Source organism: Protopterus annectens, chromosome 13.part0 (assembly GCF_019279795.1).
Source record: "Protopterus annectens isolate FY-2018-M chromosome 13.part0, PAN1.0, whole genome shotgun sequence".
NCBI lineage: Eukaryota > Metazoa > Chordata > Ceratodontiformes > Protopteridae > Protopterus > Protopterus annectens.
Window position 1 is genome coordinate 1209586740 of NC_056747.1, and position 21868 is coordinate 1209608607.

The 21868-nt window shown below is 42.7% G+C and overlaps 1 protein-coding gene across 2 annotated transcripts in view; it reads left to right on the forward strand.

Moving 5' to 3' along the window:
• The window catches only part of MARCHF10 (membrane associated ring-CH-type finger 10), a 564123-nt gene that overhangs the window by 288891 nt on the left and 253364 nt on the right, over positions 1-21868 (forward strand). For both annotated transcript variants that reach the window (XM_044055213.1, XM_044055214.1), the window contains exon 3: positions 20070-20225. In XM_044055213.1, coding sequence (XP_043911148.1) covers positions 20070-20225 — 156 coding nt within the window. The remainder of the gene's footprint in view (positions 1-20069; positions 20226-21868) is intronic.

The window sequence follows — 21868 nt, forward strand, 5'->3', positions numbered from 1 at the left end:
CTTTTAAAAATTTGTATTCCCTTTTATAGTCAATAGTCCTCGATTCACTTAGACCCTATTCCCTTTAGTTTTTCTCGACCCCTTTATAATTTTTCTGTTAGTCAGGCCTTAGGCCTTCCCCTCCTAAACAATTCCTGTCAGGATTTTTTGTTAGGTGTGTCTGTGTTTTTGTTTAATTAGTGTATTTAAGGACTGAGTGTGTGTGTGATTGTGTTTAAACTCAATCATGTCAAAAGACACTAGGGTCTCAGGTTTTAAGAAGTGTGACTCGTGCTGTCAGAAGATGTCTCGGACAGACGGTCACACTTCTTGTATTTATTGCCTGGGACCCCTACACCTGCAGGACTCCTGTGCTATTTGTCATTCTTTCAGCCAGAGAGTCCTGCAGGAGCGTAGAAATAAGTTGATCCTCAGGGGTCTCCTTAAGCCTGAGAGCTCCCCAGCTAAGGTCGGTTCTGGGAAGCCCTCTAAGCCACCCAAGACCCAGACTTCGGTGTCCAAGTCTGTGGCCTTGGTTCCGACTCCTCCAGAGTCGATATCGGCTCCGTCTGGAGCCAATCCTTCCTGCTTGGAAATTTCTGTATCGGCGCCGATCGGCACCGATACCCTGGCTTCGGCATCCATGTCGGCTCCGGCTGGAGCCGATACCCTAGCTTTGAAGAATGTTTTGGCTCCGGCTGGAGCCGAGACCTCTCTACCTCAGCTTGGAGCCGATAAGCTGTCGGCTCCAACTGGGACCGAAGGTTCGTCGGCTCCGATGGCTCCATCGAGGAAGAGGTCTAGATCTCCTTCACTGGAGTCTATCCACTCGGCTCCGGCCTCCCCCTTACTTTCGGAACGGAGCCATCGGAGCCGATCGTCAAGGTCTTCCAGACTTTCAGGCCACGACTTGGAGAGAGTGGTGAGTAGACTACTAAAATCACAGGCATTGGCCCAGATGCTCCATAGCCCGTCTCAGCAGACGATCGCTATTCCACACCCTCCTGAGATTCCTCCTTCGACTCTCCTTCAGAGCTCGGAGCCGGAGATTATTGGTACCGTGACTGTTGCGGCTTCGGACCCGATTCCACACCTTTCGGCTCCGTCGTCTTCGACTCCTATCTCCTCCTCGAGACCTTCGAGTTTCCCTGGTCGGTTCCGAGGGGGTGAGTGGCATCGGACCCTTTTCCAACCCCGCTCTCCCTCTCGGGGCTTCGGCCTTGGTGAGCTTGGTGCCGACATCTGCTTCGGAGCCTTCCCTTTCGGTGGGGCAGGGGGTCCTTGTTTCTTCGGGGCGGGGTCTCTCGGCCCTCCCTGGGAGGGGAGCCTTCGAGGTGATGAGGAGTGTGCTAGCCCCCGAGCTTAGTCAACAGTCGGTTCCTTTAGCTCCTCCCTCTACGGTGCCTGTAGATGTCTCTTCCCACTCTCTTGCTCCCGGACCCAGAGATCCATTGCCCCAGGTTTCCCCACTGGGAAGAACTTCCTCTTCCGAGGTTTCTCCTGATCCTTCAGGAGAGCCCCCGTGTAAGAGGACCTGCAAGAGGAAACACTTAGACTCCCCTGAGTCTACGACATCAGATACCGACTTAGATGAGTCGGAGGGGTCCCCAAGATCCCCCTCTGAGGATGTCTCCTTTTCAGACATCCTAGAACTCCTAAAACAGAGGGGAAACTGGCCCTCCATTAATCCCTCCGAGGATGAGTCAGTATACCTGGAGGCTTTTGGATCTCGACCCTCCACCTCCTGGGTGTCTCCGCCTTTCGACCCCCTCATGGACGTGATAGCTCGAAAGGTGTGGGCATCTCCTGATTCTGTGGAACCAGTCCCCAGGAAGCCTTCTAAATTTATCACGGCCCCCACTGAGAAACAGTTTCTTACGAAAGGTGTTCCAGTTGATGCCATGGTGGTGGCAGCCGCCACCAAAAAGGAACTTGCAGATCCTTCCGTACCAGTCCATCCTCCTAACAAGGAGTCTAGGACCATGGACAGGTATGGTAAGCGGATGTTTTCCTCAGCGACCTTTGCTATGCGTTCGCTGAATTATTTATGTCACTTCACCCGACTTCAAAGAGACATCCTCAAAGAATTGGGTGAGGTAGTACAGGATCCGTCAGCTGCTGGGGCTCAGGAGAAGATTGCCTCTCAGCTTGGAATCCTAAATTCCATTACTAACTGCTCCATGCGGCTCATTTCTTATGCAGCCGATGGGGCGAGTAGAGCTGCTGAACAGGAGTGGCTCTTAGACGTCAGTCCTGGATGCGGCTTTGCAATTTCGCAGACCCCTTTAAGGCGTCCTTCACAAATTCTCCCTTTGATGGCACTACTTTGTTTGGGCCTCAGGTGAAGGACACATTAACCAGGTGCGAACAAGATGGCAAGACTCTTTCTGCTGTAGGAGTCCGTTTCTCCACCCCTTTTAGACCTTACCCCAAAGGTCAGAAGGGAGGGAAAATGTAGTTCCGCAAATCTCAGGGAGTCACGCCTGACGCACGTGGTCAATTTATCCCCAGAGGCAGAGGGGGTAATAACAACAGACGCCACCCTAGGGGCAGAGGAGGTCCGCAGAACCAGGGCAGCAGAGATCCTCTCTCTGACAAGCCCTTCCAGCATCCCTGAGGTGTTGCCCGACTGCCCACCCTTGGAGGCAGTCGGGGGGAGATTGTCGCTGTATCCAGAAGCCTGGCTTTCCCTCTCTCAAGACAGATGGGTACAGTCGATCATATCCGAGGGTTACAAAATCCCCTTCGAGGAAAGCCCCTTCCCTCAAAAAGGTTCCCTTCCAGATGTTCCACCCGGTCTAAGGGAGATTGCGAAGCTAGAGATATCAAAGCTTCTAAGAAAAAGGGCCATCCAACCAGTTCCAACAGATCAATTAGAATCCGGAATCTACTCAAGGTTCTTTTTGGTTCCCAAAAAGACGGGAGACTGGAGACCAATATTAGACCTCAGGAGACTGAATAAGTCTGTCAAAAAGACAAGATTTCGGATGGTCACACTTCAATCGATTTTGCCCTTCCTGGGCAAAAACAACTGGATGTGCTCCATAGACCTTCAGGATGCGTACTATCACATAAAAATCCACAGACGCTCCAGAAGGTTCCTCCGCTTTCGGCTGGGTACCAGTCATTTTCAATTCAGAGCCCTGCCCTTTGGTCTCACTACAGCCCCCAGAGTGTTCTCCAAATGCATGGCAGCGGTCACGGCTCACCTGAGACGTCAAGGATTCCAGGTGTTTCCGTATCTAGACGACTGGCTCCTATCAGCCACCACCAGGCATCAACTTCTCCAAGCCAGAGATTATACTCTACGTCTCTGCGGTCAATTAGGAATTTCAATCAACTTCCAAAAGTCTTCCTTATCGCCCTGCCAATCTATTGCCTTTATAGGCGCAAATCTAGACACTACTCGGATGTCAGCAAACCTTACAAGTCAAAGAATCCTAGATATCCAAAACCACGTTCGGATCATCCTATCCAGCAAAAGGGTACAAGCCAGGTTGGTCCTGAAAGTGCTGGGCCTCATGGCAGCTGCTATCACACTTCTCCCTCTGGCCCGTTTTTACATGCGCCTCCTACAATGGATGTTGTTCACTCAATGGTCCTACCAGCAGCTCCCCATGCGTCACAAGATCCTGGTGACACAAACCTGCAAGAGCCATCTATCCTGGTGGACTTCTTCTCCCCTAGTCCATCAGGGCAGACCGTTTGTCCTTCCGGCCCCGGTAGCCACGGTCACTTCGAATGCCTCCCTGATCGGGTGGGGGGGCATTATCAGGGCAGGATGGTTCATGGCACGTGGCAACCGTTCGAATACCACCTGCACATAAATGTCCTAGAGATGAGAGCAGTGCTTTTAACGTTGCAAGCCCTCAACGACTTTCTTCCCTTAGGAACTATTGCAGTTCACACGGACAACATGTCAGTGGTGTGGTACATCAACAAGCAGGGCGGAACCAAGTCCTATCCCTTGTGTCGAGAAGCTCTCAGACTTTGGCAATGGGCGATCTCCTCTCATCAGTTCCTGGTAGCAACGCATATCCCCGGGAGAACCAACATAATAGCGGACAGATTGAGCAGAGCTATTCGCATGCCTCACGAGTGGCCTCTCAAACTTTCCATAGTGGAGGAGATTTTTCAGAAGTGGGGCCGCCCATGCTGCGATCTTTTTGCTACTCCCCAAAACAGGAAATGCCCACACTTCTTCTCTCTCTTTCCACTTCCGGGCCATCCCCCCAGAGATGCTCTTACCCAAGATTGGCCCCGGGGACTTCTTTATGCTTTTCTCCCCTTTCTGTTGATACCTCAAGTACTCCAGAAAGCTACCGTCTTGAGAGCCAAAATGATTCTCATTGCCCCTTACTGGTCTCGACAAATTTGGTTCCCGTTCCTTCATCGCCATCTCATGGTGCAGCCTTGGCATCTGGATCCAATTCCAGATCTTCTGACCCACCAGTCGGGTCAACTGCACCAATCAATTCGTTCCCTCACCCTCACTGCTTGGTTGCTCCACTTCCTTCATTAGCCAGGCTTCCTATGATCTCTAACCCCGTTAGAGATATAATAGTAGCTTCTCTAAAGTCCTCTACCAGGAGGATTTACTCTAGTAAGTGGAAACGTTTCTCTTTTTGGGCAAAGTCTAAGAACATAGATCCTTTTACTGCCCCTATTCAATCGGTCTTGGACTTTCTTGCTGAAATTTTTCGCTCCGGTTCTTCTGCTTCCACAGTTAAGGTCCAGTTGGCAGCAATCTCTAATTTCCATGTCGGATTTGCAGACCACAATATCATGTCTCACAAACTTTGTAAAGCTTTTCTCAAAGGGGTGTTCCTTCTTAAGCCCCCTGTTAGAGATCCTCCACCACAGTGGGACCTAAATTTAGTGCTGGCATCCTTGATTCTTCCCCCTTTCGAACCAGCTGCTACATGCTCATTGAAATGTCTTTCTTGGAAGACTCTCTTTCTAGTTGCTATTACTTCGGCTAGGAGAGTGTCGGAACTACATGCCCTCTGTGTTCGTCCCCCTTACTTGGTCTTCCACAAGGATAGAGTGTCCTTAAGAACCAATCCATCCTTTTTGCCCAAGGTTGCTTCTAAAACAAATTTAAATCAATAAATTGACCTTCCTGTATTTTTCCCCCAATTATTCTAACAGGGCAGAACAAAAACTGCATTGCCTAGATGTTCATCGCCAACTCAGATATTATTTGGACAGAACAAAGCAATTTAGGAAATCTGATCAGCTTTTTCTTTCCTATGCTGAAAATAGGAAAGGTCTTCCTGTTTCTAAAGTAACCTTATCCAGATGGCTATCGTCCACCATTTCTGACATTTATCAGCTGAGGGGCAAACAGCTGATCTCAAAACCTAAAGCGCATTCTACTAGAGGCCTAGCCACATCTACAGCTTTTCAGGCTAGACTACCCTTGGACACTATTTGTGCAGCAGCCACTTGGGCCACTCCTCATACCTTCGTTTCTCATTACAAATTGGATTTGGCCTCCAGGGACAGGGCAAGTTTTGGTTCCACAGTTCTCAAGAGTCTGTTCCATTGAGCCACCCAGGATAGGGGTGCTAGGGACACGGTCCCATCCAGCAAGAATGAAGGCGAGATTGACAACTTAACATTTAGAAGTTATGTACCTACCATAACGTTCCATGTTAGTTGTCTTCTCTCGCCTTCTTTCTTGCGTCCCTCCCTCCTGTCCCCCTAGCCTGGACAGACCTTGGTTTTTCCCCTTCTCAGGGAGATTGTTCTCCCTCGGACACCAGTTAGCTTGGGATCTCTGTTACCTGGTTCCTCTTACAGTCTTCTAGGCTAATTATTCTGCTTTCCTTGTAGAAAGATTGCAGGCAGTTTTCCTCTAGATACCAAACGAAATCTGGGTAATTACCGCCTTGCATCATGGGATATAGGGCTGCCTCGAGCTGGTAAATGTGATTCTCGAGCTTAGCAAGTACCGAGTTGCTCCGAACCCATCCAGCAAGAAAGAAGGCGAGAGAAGACAACTAACATGGAACGTTATGGTAGGTACATAACTTCTAATTTTTTACTATGTATGTCTAGTGTGGGCTATTACAGACGAGATCTGGGTAACTGCCGCTAGGCATGTTGGGATAAGGGGTAGCCTCGAGCCAGTAAAATCTCTTGAGCTATAGTAAATCGGCCGAGTCGGAGCCGAGGATCGGCTCCGAACCCAACCAGCAAGAAGGAAGGCGAGATGAAGGACAACAAACATGGAACGTTATGGTAGGTACATAACTTCTTTTTTTTACTGTTTATTGTACTGTTTTTGCCGATTTGGTGAATCGGCTTTCACAAAAGTGCACTTTAGTTTAATTGCACTTTCACTAAAGTGGCCTCGATCTTCTGTTTTTCGAAAATGTGAGTTTTCGATAAACAGAAATAGACCCAATATATCTATATGTATATATATATATATATATATATATATATATATATATATATATATATATATATATATATATATATATATATAGATATATATATAGATATCTATATAGATATATATATATATATATATATATATATGTATATATGTATATATATATATATATATATATATATATATATAGAGGGTACCTGTCAAATCTTCGAATGCTCAAAATTTCGAACGTTACATGGTCGAGACCAAACGTTCGAAATTTTGAGTGCTCGAAGATAGACTTTCAATGGCACCGTACGGTGCACATAGGGAGAATTTCCCTTTTCTGCACTGAAGTGTGGTCTCGGAGTTAGTATATTTAAGTAGGGGGGGTGTGGGGGGTGCAGGCTTGCCCCCCTGCCTACCCTTTTAAAGTGCTTTTTTTCTGTATTTTTTTTTTTTCATGTTCGAACGTCGATGTGCGATCTTGGAGTTGGCATAAATAATTTAGGGGGTGTGGGGGCAAAGCCCCCCGCATTTCGTCCTTCAATGTTCTGGTGTTTCATTGTTTCCATCTAGATGTTTTGTAATTTGATATTGTGGCATTTCGATGTTCTGAAGTAGACCCATAAATATATATATCTATACGCATGCACACAGACACACACACACACACATATATATATATATATATATATATATATATATATATATATATATATATATTTTTTTTTTTATATATATATCTATACGCATGCACACAGACACACACACAACACACACACACACACATATATATATATATATATATATATATATATATATGTATATATATCAATTTACTATCATTTGTGCGAATGACATTCTGTCGGCAGTCATGCTGCCGAAAATCAGAATGTCCTGCACAAAATGAAGAAGTGTATTGGATAGTCGAACACATTTATACGAATGCAGTAGTGGTAGTGCATTCACATAAGTGTGTTCGACTATATGTACGGAGATCGCAGTATAGTGGGGATTGGAAATTCATCTATATCCCCACTGTAGTTTGATCTCAGAGTTGGAAAATATTAGTAGCAGGGGTTGTGGGGGTGCAGCCCCCCACAGAGGAGTGCAGGGGGGCTTGCCCCCCTGCAAAAACATTATATGTTGTATAGGAATTTAATTTACATCAGCTCCTATATGGCTATCACATGACATTTTCAGCGACAATGTTGACGCAAATGTGTCTATTATTTGGGTTGACATTGTGTATGTTCGAAATGTTTGGTTTCGGTTTAACTTTTTGTTATATATGTTTTGCCTTTTGAAATAACGATAGTAGACCACAGTAAACCCATCTGTGCAGTGACTGAGACCTGTTTCAGGGCTCCAGAGAGCACCCCTGTATTACCAGGCTCTAACTCATACCACACTTTTCAGCCATCTAACCTGGACCAGAACACCAAAGCTGGAGATGTGTCCATATTCATTAAGGATATCCACACCTCCAGGCTAGCTGCTCAGTATAATGCAGCTGAGGTTATCCAAGTGCAAGTAACTCTGGGCAAAACTGCAATCTAAACTGTAGCTCGCTACAGGTCCCCCACCATGCCCCAGGATTCCCACTCCTCTTTTCTTGATATACTGGAAAATATTAGGGTTCAAGCAAACACCCAAATATTGGGTGAGTTCAACTACCCCACCATTAACTGGGAAAACTACTCATGTACCAACTCCTTTGCTCAGCGCTTTCTGAAATTCATAAATTCCCATGCCCTGGATCAACTTATCCACACTCCCACCAGGGGCAACAATATCCTAGACCTAGTCATTACCAGTATGAGTGATCGGTGTTCCACACCTGAAGTCAACTCCTCGTTGGTCAGATCCGACCACAAGCTAATCACCTTAGATATCCACATCCTGCCCCCACCCCCCATTAAGGAAACCATGGTAAAAAATTTCTCCAAAGCCAACTTCATGCTTCTTAAGACAGAAGTGGTGAACTTCATGACACCCATGCAGATGGACAATACAGTTACGACTGCTGAATCCTACACAAATGCACTCTATAAGCACTTGCACGAGTGCATGGATCATGCTATCCCAAACAGAACCAAGACGCTATCCTCAAAAAAAAGGAAGCCAATCTAGTGGTCCCCTGCCATAAACAACTCTACAACAGAAGGAAGAATTTGTTGCAAAAGAGAGTAAAATCCCATGAGTGGAGGAGCTCCCTGGTCAGCCTCAGCAAGAAGCTGAGATCCCTTATAAGATCCTCCAAAGCTAGCTATAAAAACAAGATTGCCACTGATTCTAAGGACAGCCATAAAGCATTCTATAGCTATGTCAAGAATCTCAATGGCAACACCCATATCTGCTCTGAGTTACAGCACAATGGCACAAAAATTACAGAACCAACTGATATTGCCAGCATCCTGGCAGATAGGTTCAGTGCTATCTTTACCCACCTCTCACCCCCTAAAGGGCCCATATCTATACATGAAGAATGCGGAGTCCCTGTAATCACAATTTCACAGGTAAAAGCAGCACTCTCTAAAGCCAAAAACACAGCATGCGTCAGACCGGACAACATCCCAGGCTGCGTTTTACGAACTTCAGAACAAACTGGCTCCCCACCTAAGCACCATGTTCAGTCATAGCCTCACGTCAGCTTTGTGCCCACTGAATGGCGCACAGCAACAGTTATCCCACTCCACAAAGGGAGAGCCACCACTGATCCTGGGAACTATCGCCCTATTAGGCTGACGAGCCTCATCTGCTAGGCCATGGAACGTATCATCATGGAATTCATAAACAAAGACATTGGTAACCTCCAAACTCTGGACCCCACCTAGTTCAGGTTTGTGAAAGGCAGATCCTGCTTCCTTAACCTGGTTGACTTCTTTGAGGCAGTCACCAAAGCCGTGGATGAGGGTAAGGTGGTTCACACAACCTATCTTGACCTCGCCAAGGCTTTCAACACCATCCACCATTCTGGAATTATAGCTAAACTCACTAAACTAGGTATAAATCCCTATGTCACAAGATGGGTTGCTAACTGGCTCACTGACAGAACCCACACTGTAAAAGTTGGAGACTCCAAATCCTACTTCAAACCAGTGACAAGTGGAGTACCACAGGGTTCAGTCCTGGGACCTCTCCTGTTTAGTATCTACTTCTCTGAAGTACAGGCTAGCACAGAAGGCCTCTGGCTAACAAACTTTGCAGATGACTGCAAACTAGGAGCCAAAGTCAAGTCCCTAAATGATGTGGACATCCTACAGAAGGGCCTCACTGAGATAGATGCCTGGTGTCAGAGCCATGGCCTCAAGCTCAATGCCAAAAAGTGCATGGTTATCCCCTTTGGTAAAAACTCTGTACCCATGAACTACCACATAGGCGGCAGTCTTCTTAACACCGAATGTGTGATTAAGAGACCTTGGGACCCAGGTGGACAGTAGTCTCTCCTTTGATAATCACATTGCCACAGTAGTCAGGAAATCCTTCTACATAGCAGACCTCATCACAAAAGGGTTCTCATCCAGGAAAAAAGAGGTCATTGTTCCCCTCTACTCGACACTCATTAGACCCATTATAGTGTACAACTCCCCTTTTGGAATGTACCTCACAAGACATCTGCAGCAGCTGGAAAGGCCACAGAAGTACCTCACAAAGAGAATTCCTGGCCTCAAACAGATGGCCTACACTGATCGTCTCAAAAACCTCCAACTTTACTCTGTAGCATATTGCCTACTCCGAAGTGATCTCTGCCTAACATATAAAGCTATGTCAAACCCAGAGCTGTTGGACATGCTACACCTAAAGAAATCCCAATCCCTCCGAGCTACACGCTCTAGGGACCTAAACATTGTCACCACAATAAACAGGACTTGCTGGAGGGATAGATTCCTGTCCCAGAGACTTCCCATACTCTGGAACAAGCTACCTATCTATGTCAAGCAAAGTTCCTCATTAACACTCTTCAAGAAAAATCTTGATGAGTGGATGGGAAATAGGAAATATACCCCGGGGATCAATTCTGTGTCTCTGCTCAACAGGGGCACAGGAAATTAACTTTCTTGGGTTGGCATAAGCCAGGGAACTTTGTTGGCTAGGCTTACTTAGGCCCTTGGGCCGATAGCCTAGTACCTACCTATGAACATATATATATATATATATATATATATATATATATATATATATATATATATATATATATATATATGAGTCTACTTCATAACATTGAAATTTTATAACGTTGAATTTCATAACATTGAGATCAAAACATCTAAATCCCAAAACACTGAAAACCCAAAACATTGAAAACTCAGAACATTGAAAGTGTGCTTCATAACATTGAAAACTGCAGTGCATATGTAAATAACACCCCCTCCACCTACAACAATACCTAACTAACAATCACACTTTCTACTACATTTCTGCAGGGGGGGCAAGCCACTATGTACCCCCCGTGTGGGGGACAGAGTCCCCTACTTCCCCCCGTAATTTAAATATACCAACTCCAAGATCGCACTACAGTGGGAAAAAAGTAGATTAACTTTTTTCCACTGTAGTACGATCTTGGTGTTGGTATATTTAATTTACAGGGGGTGTGGGGGCAGACCCCCACATGGGGGGTGCAGGGGGGCTTGCCCCCTTGCAGAAATGTAGTAGAAGGTGTGTTTGTTAGGTATTGTTGTAGGTGTAGGGGATGTTATTTACATGTGCATTGTAGTTTTCAATGTTATGAAGCACACTTTCAATGTTCTGAGTTTTCACTGTTTTGGGATTTAGATGTTTTGGTCTCGATGTTATGAAATTCAACGTTATGAAATTTCAATGTTATGAAGTAGACCCATATATGGGTGTACTTCATATGACCTAACTTTCATTTGACTGAAATTCATTTCACCGAGACCATATAACCTAACGTTCAGAATACTGAAAACTCACTTGAATGAATCTCATAACACTGACAGCTTTCAGTGCTAGATTTCAACACACTAAATTGCAAACTATAGACATGGACACTTACAACACCAATTATTAACACTTTCCAGAACTTAAACACTAATTATTTACCCTCTTATCAGAAACCAGACAATATAAAACCAAACTAGGTGGGGGGCTGTGCCCCCCACACCCCCTAACTATATATACTAACTCCAGGATTGCACTACAGTGGGGAAAAGGGCATATACCTTTTACTTAACTTACAGTAGTCTACACACCACCACTACTATGTTGAAATTTAGTATTGTTAGCTGTCGGTGTTATGAGTTTCAGTCAAGTGAGTTTTCACTATTTTGAACTTTAGGTTATATGGTCTCGGTCAAATTAATTTCAGTCAAATTAAAGTTAGGTCGTATGAAACAGACCCATATGTACATATATGCATACGTATATGTATATATGGATCCCCTTCAGTTGATCAGCCTTTCAAAATGCTGAACATCATATGGCCGAGACCATATGACCGACATTTTGGAAGGTCGGAACTAAAATAAAAAAAAAATAGGTACTTACGTATTATCGCAACCAGATTCTACATGGCTCATTATGCAGTTCTGCATGGTAAGATGGTCAAACAGCATGACAGTAAGTACAAGTGCTATAGTGTAATGGAGTGAGCTGGCTGTTTGGTTGGTGGATAGTAGTGTAAGTACCACAGTCAAACATGTAAGGCCGACACCCTTTGGGATTCCCCCTTGTAATGTCATGCAGGTGTCTGGCCGATCGACAGTAGCATGGACGTTGAGCATTTCAGGCTTTTGGTGGTTGAAAAAGATATCCTTTTGCCTCACCACTGTGGCGTGCTGACAATTTCCCATTACTTTACTTGTAACTTCTGTACTGCTTAACAGTGAATTATTTTTGCACCATTTTAGTTTGTCTGCCAGCCTTGCTCACGGAGTACTGCAGCAACATGGCTGCTGAGCTTATTCATGTGCTCCCACAGTAAGAAACCTGGCATTGCTGTGAGGGCTTGGAAAACTGTCGACTGCATCTTCTTCTGTGGTGGAAGTGTTACGGCGATCACTGTGAATTTACATTCAAAACATTTGTTTAGCTTCACCTTCACGCCAATTGTATTCTGCTAGGTAGAACTCAAGCCGCAAAGAGAAAGCACTGTTTTCTATCTATTTTGACAGCCATCGCAGTAACATTTACAGCAAAGAAGAAGAAACGGTCAACCAATTATTTCCATCATTTTCCATTACACCTTGGAATGTAATTAGTGTTGTAAACAGTACATCCTAAAAAACGGTGGATTTTGTTACCCAGAAAAACCAATATATTGAAGGGCTGTCAGAAAACTTAGTGAAAGTCCATCCTTTTCCAATCTGGTTGTGATAATACGTAAGTACCAAAAATTAAAAACAATGTTTTTTTTGCAGGAGCCCCCACACACACACACACACACACACACACACACACACACACCACCTGCTAATTAAATATACCAGCTCTGCTGAGATTGCACTATGCCAATATGTGCTGTCAGCAGCAGTGCACCCACATTGAGAACAGCAATCTCCTTCCTACAAGCCTGATAAAGTTGTGTGACTGGCAGTCCCAGGCCATCATCCACTGGAGGAGCAACTGGACCATACTGTAAGCCACTCAGATGATTGATGCCTAGGTTTCTCACCCTTTTGGCTGAATTAGCAGCCAGCCATGCCAGAATCCCACAGTATCCACATTCTGATGTGCTCCATCACTTGGTTTTCTTTACCCATTCCTTGTTTATTGCTCCCCCCACCAGGACTTGTACATCCTCTGTATGTACATGTCCACCCACTCTCCTCCATCATTGGTATGAATACCATTTCTGTCAGTATGTGTCTGAGTTTTGTGTTTATCTGTCTGCACTTGCTACCTACCGTTTTCCTGTATCCATTCCACGGCCATCCCTTGCTTTCTTCTCTCACTTCTACTTCTTCTTCTTCTTCTTCTTCTTCTTCTTCTTCTTCTTCTAATAACCATTGGTATTGCATTAGGGCAGAGTGGTGCCAGAACACTACATGCTGTCATCAGAAAGCTTCTTGTATCTCAAAACAAATGCTTCTCTACCATAAATAAAATTGCCATGGAGAAGAATGGTGCCAACATATATAGGTGTATACTAGGCTAATCACCACTAGGGCCTTTTTAAGCCTAGCCATACATCCCAAATCTCTGACAAGTTGTGGTACCCTTGGTATGCATAAGCAGGGGCCTGGGAGATGAACCACTTACAGAATGCCTGTGTCCACTTGAGACACAGGTGCCAACTAGGGATGAATTTCCTTTTCCCCATCCAATTGTGCAAGTTACACTTGAATTGGGTTAGGGAAGAACTCTGCTTTACATGGGTAGGGAGCCTTGTCCAGAGAAGGGACAGTCTCTGGGATACATATCTGTCTTTCCAGTTGGTCCTGTTTATATCACAGGGAAGGTTTAAGTCTTTAGAATGAGTTATTCTGGTGCTGTTTGTCTTGCAGATATTGCAGGTGCAGGAGGTCCATCAGGGTGGGATTTGACAATGCCTTTTTATGTCAGGCTTAGATCTCCCTTCAGCAGCCTGTAGGAGACAGAGTACAGGGATAGAGCTTTGAGGCGATCTGTATAGTACATATTACTTATGGCTTGTATTCTAATAGTGAGGAACCTCTGTGGAAGTTCCAGCTGTTGGGTGTGCCTGGTTAGGTACATATCAAAGGGGACATTGTACTCCGTGATAGATCTGATGAATGCTGAATGCAGTGGAACAATGACCTCCATGGACATAGATGCCATACCTTTGTTTATAAGTTGCACAACAGAATGATTCTCTCAGTACTTTAGACAATAAACCCCTGTACTCTACTGTACCATTATGGAGCAGAACATTTGTTAGATGTTTGTTGTCTACGGTTTGTCTTTAGTAGCATTGCTCTAGGTTAGAATGCAAATGGATCACCACATGCTACCCTCAGGGATTAGCACACCTTTCAGTAAGATATATCATCTGTAATCACTGGCATTGCTAAGAGTGATAATAGTTCCAATACAGTACACCTTGCTACTGGGGAATAGCACATCTATTACACAGATGGTGTTCCTCATTATCGCTGGAAATGTCTTAACTCCGAATGATGACAACATTATACATCCTTCCATCATAAGGAATTGCATTTGTGAGATGCACACTTTGCATCTCATCCATCACCTTGGAACAGTACAGTTTTGTGCCCATGAGCAGTGTGCATTATTAACACTACTGTCTGTCAGAATGATGCAGAATAATATATGTTGTCAGCAGAAAGTAGCACAACTATCAGACCACTGACATACAACAAACTTATGCCAGTGCAATGACATAATTGTCAGGGTCTTTGTCTCCTTATTACTCTCCCTACTCTATGTCTGCCTAGTGCTATGCCCTTTCATGTACCACTAGTGAGGACCATAGTTTAGAGACATGCACTTCCCCTACATTACTGCTGCAGATGAGAAAAATGCCAAATTACTACATGCCACAGTTAAGTAAGAAACCAGCTGACTAATGGTCTGTTACTCCTGAATGCTTTGACTGCTTGCATAAGAATGGTGATACAACACTTTATCATATATTATGTTCGGTGAATAACAAAGCTGTCTGATATTGTATTCCCTATCAGTAACACTGAGGTTAAAATGATGCCAGGAAAATGCATGCTGCTGTCACAGAATAGCAAAGCTGTCAGAGAAAGTTGAAGCATCTTCACATAGATCAGAATAGGTGTAGTGTTGCTGGCATGCTGCATACTGCCATCAAGGAGTTTCACAACTGTCCCAGTAATTGTCTGCTCTGTCAGTAGATCAATTGTCATATGTCAAAATTGTACTAGAATACTAATTATTACCAGTGGAGAGTATTTTTGCAGTGACACTGGCATAGTGGTATCAAATTTAAGCAGCCCAGTAGTGCAGTGGCTGGATATTCTTCTGACCCGCCACCAAACAGGCACTTATGAACCAGCTAGTGGCAGGAAGAGTGAGAAGCCACACCTGTTTATCTCTTTAGAAGACCAGAGACATATGAGATTTGTATTGACAACACCAAAATAGGTGGGGTTGCAGGAAGGGGAAGTGGCTTACCAAAGTGAGACATGCTTCTTCTACTAAGATCCATTGCATTTCCCTAATTACAGTATTAAAGCAACATTAGGGAAACCAGCACACCTAACAGATAGATGAAAAGTGTCCTCATTTTTGGGAGTGTCATTGGTGGGAATGGGACCAAATTGCTACATGCTGGTAACCAGGAACAACAGTACTTTGAAACAGATACCTGGACACTTTTCAGACGTAATATCATAGGTCAGAGTAACACCAAGGAACTACAAACAAACATTTGAGAGTATCACAACTTATGGACACATGCTGTGGCTCTCGTCAGTGGCTTTACCATAGTTCAGAATGGTTCTGGAGCAATGTTGTCAAATAAGTACTTTGACCTCCAATGCTGACACTGCAATATGTGAAACCTACACCAGAACATTATATACTACAATCAATGAGCCATACAGTTGGCAGACATTGTTTCCCTTTATTAATTACATTGGCATACTTCAGAACTGTAACACAGAATTTATTTAATTATTAATACTTTCACTTTTTTTTTCATAGTACATGGTAACTGACAGATTTCACTTTTCACTTCCAAAACAAAATTGATTTTGCACACCAAAAGCCAATTTTGCATTTGCTGTCTAAAATTAATGTCTAAACTTCAGGTAATTATTTTCAAACCATTATGCAGGATCATCATAAAACAAATAATGTATTTTAAAGTATAAGTGGTGGTGCAGCGGTAGCGTTGTTGCCTCACAGCAAGAGGTTCTCCCGTTCGATTCTCGGTTAGAGTGCGGGGAGTACCTTCTGTGTGGAGTCTGCATGTCCTCCCCGCGGTTGGGTAGGCGTTCAAAAGACATGCTTAAATGGGCGTGCCTTCGTTGAAGGTTGAACGTCGAGCTGGCACCTTGGCGTTCGTGAAAATCTACTGCCAATCATTAGCGGACCAGAGTTCTGCTGTGGCAACCCTTAACCGGGAAAAGACAAACAAAAACAACTTCTCCTTCTTCTTCTTCTTTCGGCTTTTCCCGGTTAGGGGTCACCACAGCGGATCACCTGTCCACTCATGATTGGCAGTGGAGTTTTACGGTGTTGAGTTGCCAGCCCGGCGCCCAACCTTCCACAGAAGGCACGCACACACTCATACCTAGGGCCAATTTAGAGTGTCCAATCCACCTACAGCATGTCTCTGGGATGTGGGAGGAAACTGGACCACCCGGAGGAAACCCACGCGACCACAGGGAGGACATGCAGACTCCACACAGAAGGCACCCCAGCAGAGGATCGAACCGGAGAACCTCTTGCTGTGAGGCGCTTCCCTCTGTACTTTACCTAATAGCTTAATACCCCTCATTAATCAATGTCTCTGTAACTGGAAACTGTACTTCAAATGTGGCTCATGAGTGTCCTGCATGCAATGTGGTGTGGGGACCTCTACCTCCTAGAGTCCTCACACGTGGCTCCTTAAGGTTTGCCACGTTGCAGATGTCTGTCTTACAGGTTTTCTACTCTGCTTAGCAACTGTTGAAAAACGACAGCTATGACTATGCATTTCTTTCTTAACATTCAAATAACATTAAATGTCTCTTGATTAGCACCATAAAAAATCTTGAGGTACAATATAAATTTAAAACAATTAAAACAATAAATAAACACACACAACATTACAATAAGTTGTCACAGGATGTCTTTGATTTTTAGTCAAAGAGCTTAGATAAATGCATTTCAGACATCTTATTGAAAACAGCATACCACATTAGTTGTTTCTTCACAGCAATTTAATTGTATAATATTTTCATTTATAGAATCTGGGAAACATCCTATTTTGAATGTTTGCAAGTGATTAACAATCACACACATTGTCTCTAACATTAGAAATGCAATGTTATGGCATTTTTTTCCTTCAGTTCAAGGCAACATTTAATAATGACAGTTTTTGAGGATTTCGTTAATGTTGTCCTCGGTTCTAATTACTTCCTTTCCCATGTCTTAAACTTCTTACTGTCCTACCTCTGGGACCCTTCTGCTTTGTCCTCCCAAGACCGCCAGCACCATGGAAAAGTCTACCATTTAATGCATTGAGCATTTAAAGCCATCATTCTCTACAATTAACATACCATTGTTTACCCAAGTAGGCATAGGATGTAGCCATGCAGTGATATATGCACACTGTTGCGTATTTTCATATGTGTGACAGGTTATCTGCCAAGTCCTATACCCATTACATTAGTTGTATAACTACAAAAAATTCCACAGTTGATGGACTCAAGCATCAATGTGGACTCCAGCATCAATATCACCCATGCACATGCATTCAATACACCTATTCAGCACCTGGAAATGTAATTGCAGTCACCCCACTTAAATCTTCCCATACCTCTCTCCTCCTTCATTATTCTTCCTCTCTCACTTTCCTTACCGCTTCTTCCTTTCCCATACATATTACATATTCTAACTTCCTGTGTATTACGATAATCAACTGCTCCCTATACGCCTCCAAATTCCTGCCCCCTGTAATATGATACTAATTTCCTTTCAATCGTATACCTTTCTCTCTTATCACTCCTCACACTGTTGCTTGTCTCATTTCTATGAATCTAATGCTAGACCATCAATAGTGTTTCTTCTGCTATTTGCCACTTTGTTCTTACTAACCTCTCAATACTCAGTTCTAATTTGTTTGCCTCACTTGCTGAGTTATTTTACTTGCTCTACAATTGTTTATGTTTAAATTTTTGTATATACGTTTTATTGTACTTATCTTATTTTACTTTACTTGCAAAATCTGTACTGTGATTTTTTTTTTTTACTTGCAAAATTTGAACTGTTAATTTTGCATTACTTGCATAATTTGTACTGTGGCGCTTTTCTCCCCGGGCCTCCACTGAAAAAGGGAACAAGCTCAGACTAACCCGGTCAACAAACGTCAAATAAATAAATAAATATCCTTACCTTCCAGGGAAATGGGAGAAGGCTCCAAATAAATATTCCCATTCTGTGTGGGACATATTCATGAATGTCAGTCAGAAACATCAACAGACAATTTACCTTCAGTGGGCTGATGTAAAGGCATCCTCCTTGACTTGGAAATAAAGAAATCTCTCCTGCAGAGAAGCCAGAGCTGAATTTTGATTTTCATGTTACACAGGCGTTAATTAATAAAGCATAGCCTAGATTGCACTCATTAGCTATTAATTTTAGTACTAATGCTTCTGGTCCAGAAGTGTAGTGTTTATATTTATGCATGAGATTCCAGTAAACTGTGACTGGGAATCTGTAAACTGCGTGCCTTGGAGTTGAGGTCATCCCCTAGGGAGAAGAAGCAGAAATTGTCTGTTCAGCACATAAGGTAGAGACTAGTGAGAGTATGGTGCATGTTTATGGGAAAATCTAAGGAGGAACAGATGTCAGCATGCATATTATAAGTTGCCTCCTCAAAAAGAAAATCAGGTAAAAGGATGACAGAATGCCTCTTGGTCAGCAAAAATGTTCATAGCTCAAACTTCCACTTGTAAAACTAAGAAGTGACCATTAAACATACATCAGGTTATGAAGAAGAAATGTTAAAAAATAGGGGCAGTCAGCAGTGAGAGGAGATACTGGGGATGCAGGTACAGTCATCTAAGTTGATGTAGTTTCAAAATGTAAAGACCACAAAAAAGATCTAGCCAAGCTAGAGTTGCCATTGTGTGACTCCTTAAAACCTCTTTTTATTTAGAGGCACATGGGATATATACAAATGACCTCTTAAGGACATCAGGTGTTTCAGCTATATGGCAGTTCTGAATGTCCATGACTTTTTTTCTTTTTAAGTCTCTTATAGACAAATTCAGGACAATAAAGCCAAAACCCCTTGGCTAGATTTTTCTTGTAGGTTTTATTGACTGGTTTGTCTGTGTGACCTTTTTTACTCATTATTGTACATTCAAAATGTGGCAGACTCGAAGGAAGATGGAAAGAGAAAGAATCTTTAGTAGATTTGGTAGAGTTACTGTAAGAATTTATATATTACACAGACTGCATTACACAGTATTAGTGTTTCACGTTCCTTTTGAAACAAGCAGATGATTAGACCTTTTTAACAGACATGCTTTGCACTACTTTAAGAGGTGTGTTAAGAAAACATACCTTTCCATGACCCTTTTTAATCATTACATTTGGAATTACTGGTCAGACTGCATTGTTATATGTGACACAATGTTTTTTATGTGAGACCAGGGTCTGTAAGCATGCAAATAAAGATTGGTAGTTTGATTGAGAACAGTGCACTGACCTGACAGCATGTTATGTTTGGTTTTCTACAGAAATACATGGCAGGTGGCTTCTCTTCTTTTAATATTCACCAACAAGTACCTGCCTTATAGATTTAGCAATATTTCATAGTCTTCACTGACACTAAAGAATTAGTTCTGGCATTGCTAAATCTACTCTGTGTAATTCTTAGTTGCTAAGGAAAATCCATGAAAAAATAAATTTTCTCCATAGAGACAGATTCGTTGGTCTGCAGCCAACATGAACAAAGTTTTATTTTTCTGTGTGGTCCTGGTGCCTGCCTTAGTATATCTTAGAAAAAATAACTGTAGAGGGAAGAAATACCCAAATAATACATGATATCACATGGAAATAATGCCCATTTCTCCTTTAGATTCAGCTGCGCCGACAAGAGAAGGAAAGAGAAGAACTGGAGGAAAAACGTGAACAGTGTGCCAGGCAAAGGTCAAAACCAGTGAAGACACCTTCCATATACTCTATGAGAACATATGATAGACCATGGGCTGTAGGCATGGCAGCTAACAGAAAGGTACCTACGATGATATGTTATAAGCAAGGCATCTTCTTGGCTTAGCAGTATGTGTTTTGTGGACAGACTTCGTATATGAAGACTGAAATACTATTATTGTCCGTGAACTGGACAAATAATGTGTCATGCAAGAGTGTGCATTAAAAACATCTAACTCTTGGTCAAGGACATTAAAAGTCAAGTGTTTAACCCCTATTTATGCATTAGATATATCTAATGCAGAAACTCAGTGTGTTTTACTGAGAATAAAAAAATACAAATGAATACTATGTGTTTAACTAAAAGTAATACATTTAAATATTATTATCCTGATTGTAATTTATTTTTATCTCAGACTGTACTTTGCCTAAAGAAGCATCACTAATTTTTACATTAAAATTGCAAACATATAAAAACAGCAAATATAGAAGAACCACCAACAGTACCACAGCTGGGGAATTTATTCGAATAAAACTAAAATAAAATATCATGAATCCACAGTACAAAGGTTAGCGCTTTCAGGGATCTACCCCTTCATCAGACAAATGTTACAAATCCCACAATCCCTTAAATACTATAAAACAGTCACATATTTCAAAACAATGCTATAATCACTATTAGTTAAAATAAAGCACAGTAACAAATGCATCTACACATATACATCTGTGAAAACATTCACAATAAATGCCACAGTACACATATTTCCAACAAGATAATAACTATGTATGTCATGCGTGTGGAAATAATGTAAGTAAATATATAAACGCATAAATGCATATATATATATATATATATATATATATATATATATATATATATATATATATATATATATATATAAGAGATATGTGGATGGTGTATGCATAGGAAGGATGCTTACATATAAACTAATATGCAAGGAGCATGTCGTCTAAACGTGTGTGTATATGTATTTACCTAACATAGTGCACTATAAAACTATACAATATTATGTCGTAAAATCTAATTTTGTCACAATGCATAGAATAAACAAACAGACACATATAATTTATGTAGCACTGAGAGTAATCAATGCTTCAACGGTCAAGCTGATTCAAACCTGGGGGTTTGTCTGCATTAAAGCGTATAATCCATTTCTGTTCAGCCGCTTCTGTGTCATTAGATAGATTGCCCCATCTCTGTTTCTCTGACGGAATCTGTAAAACTAGGAACTTATAGTTATGTTCAGGTCCTGTGCTCATAGTGTATATAGCAATAGCACTACTTTCTTTACGGTTTCTAATATCTCTATAATGTTCAAGGATTCTATCCTTCGGTGCTAACAAAGGCAAAATCTAAATCTTCAGATCCTTCGGAGTGGATTGTTGGCTCTGAGGATTCCTTTTCTTCTGTAGCTCTATCTGTGGCTTCAGAGCCTTCCTGGACTCAAAAGAGGTTGAGATCTCCTTCTTTGGACCCGGTGAGATATGTGCCTCAGTCACCATTTTTACAGTCAGTAGCAGGTAGTCACTGGTCCTCGGCCCACTCCTCTCGATCATTCAGGAGTTTATTGGATGATGATGTGGAGAGAGTGGTGAAGAGGCTGCTCAAGGCACGGGTATTTGCTCAATTGTTGTCAGGGCCAGCCCAGAAGGAAGTGGCTCCGTTGTCCGGTCCAGCCCCTGTCTCGTTTGTCCTCCGACTGC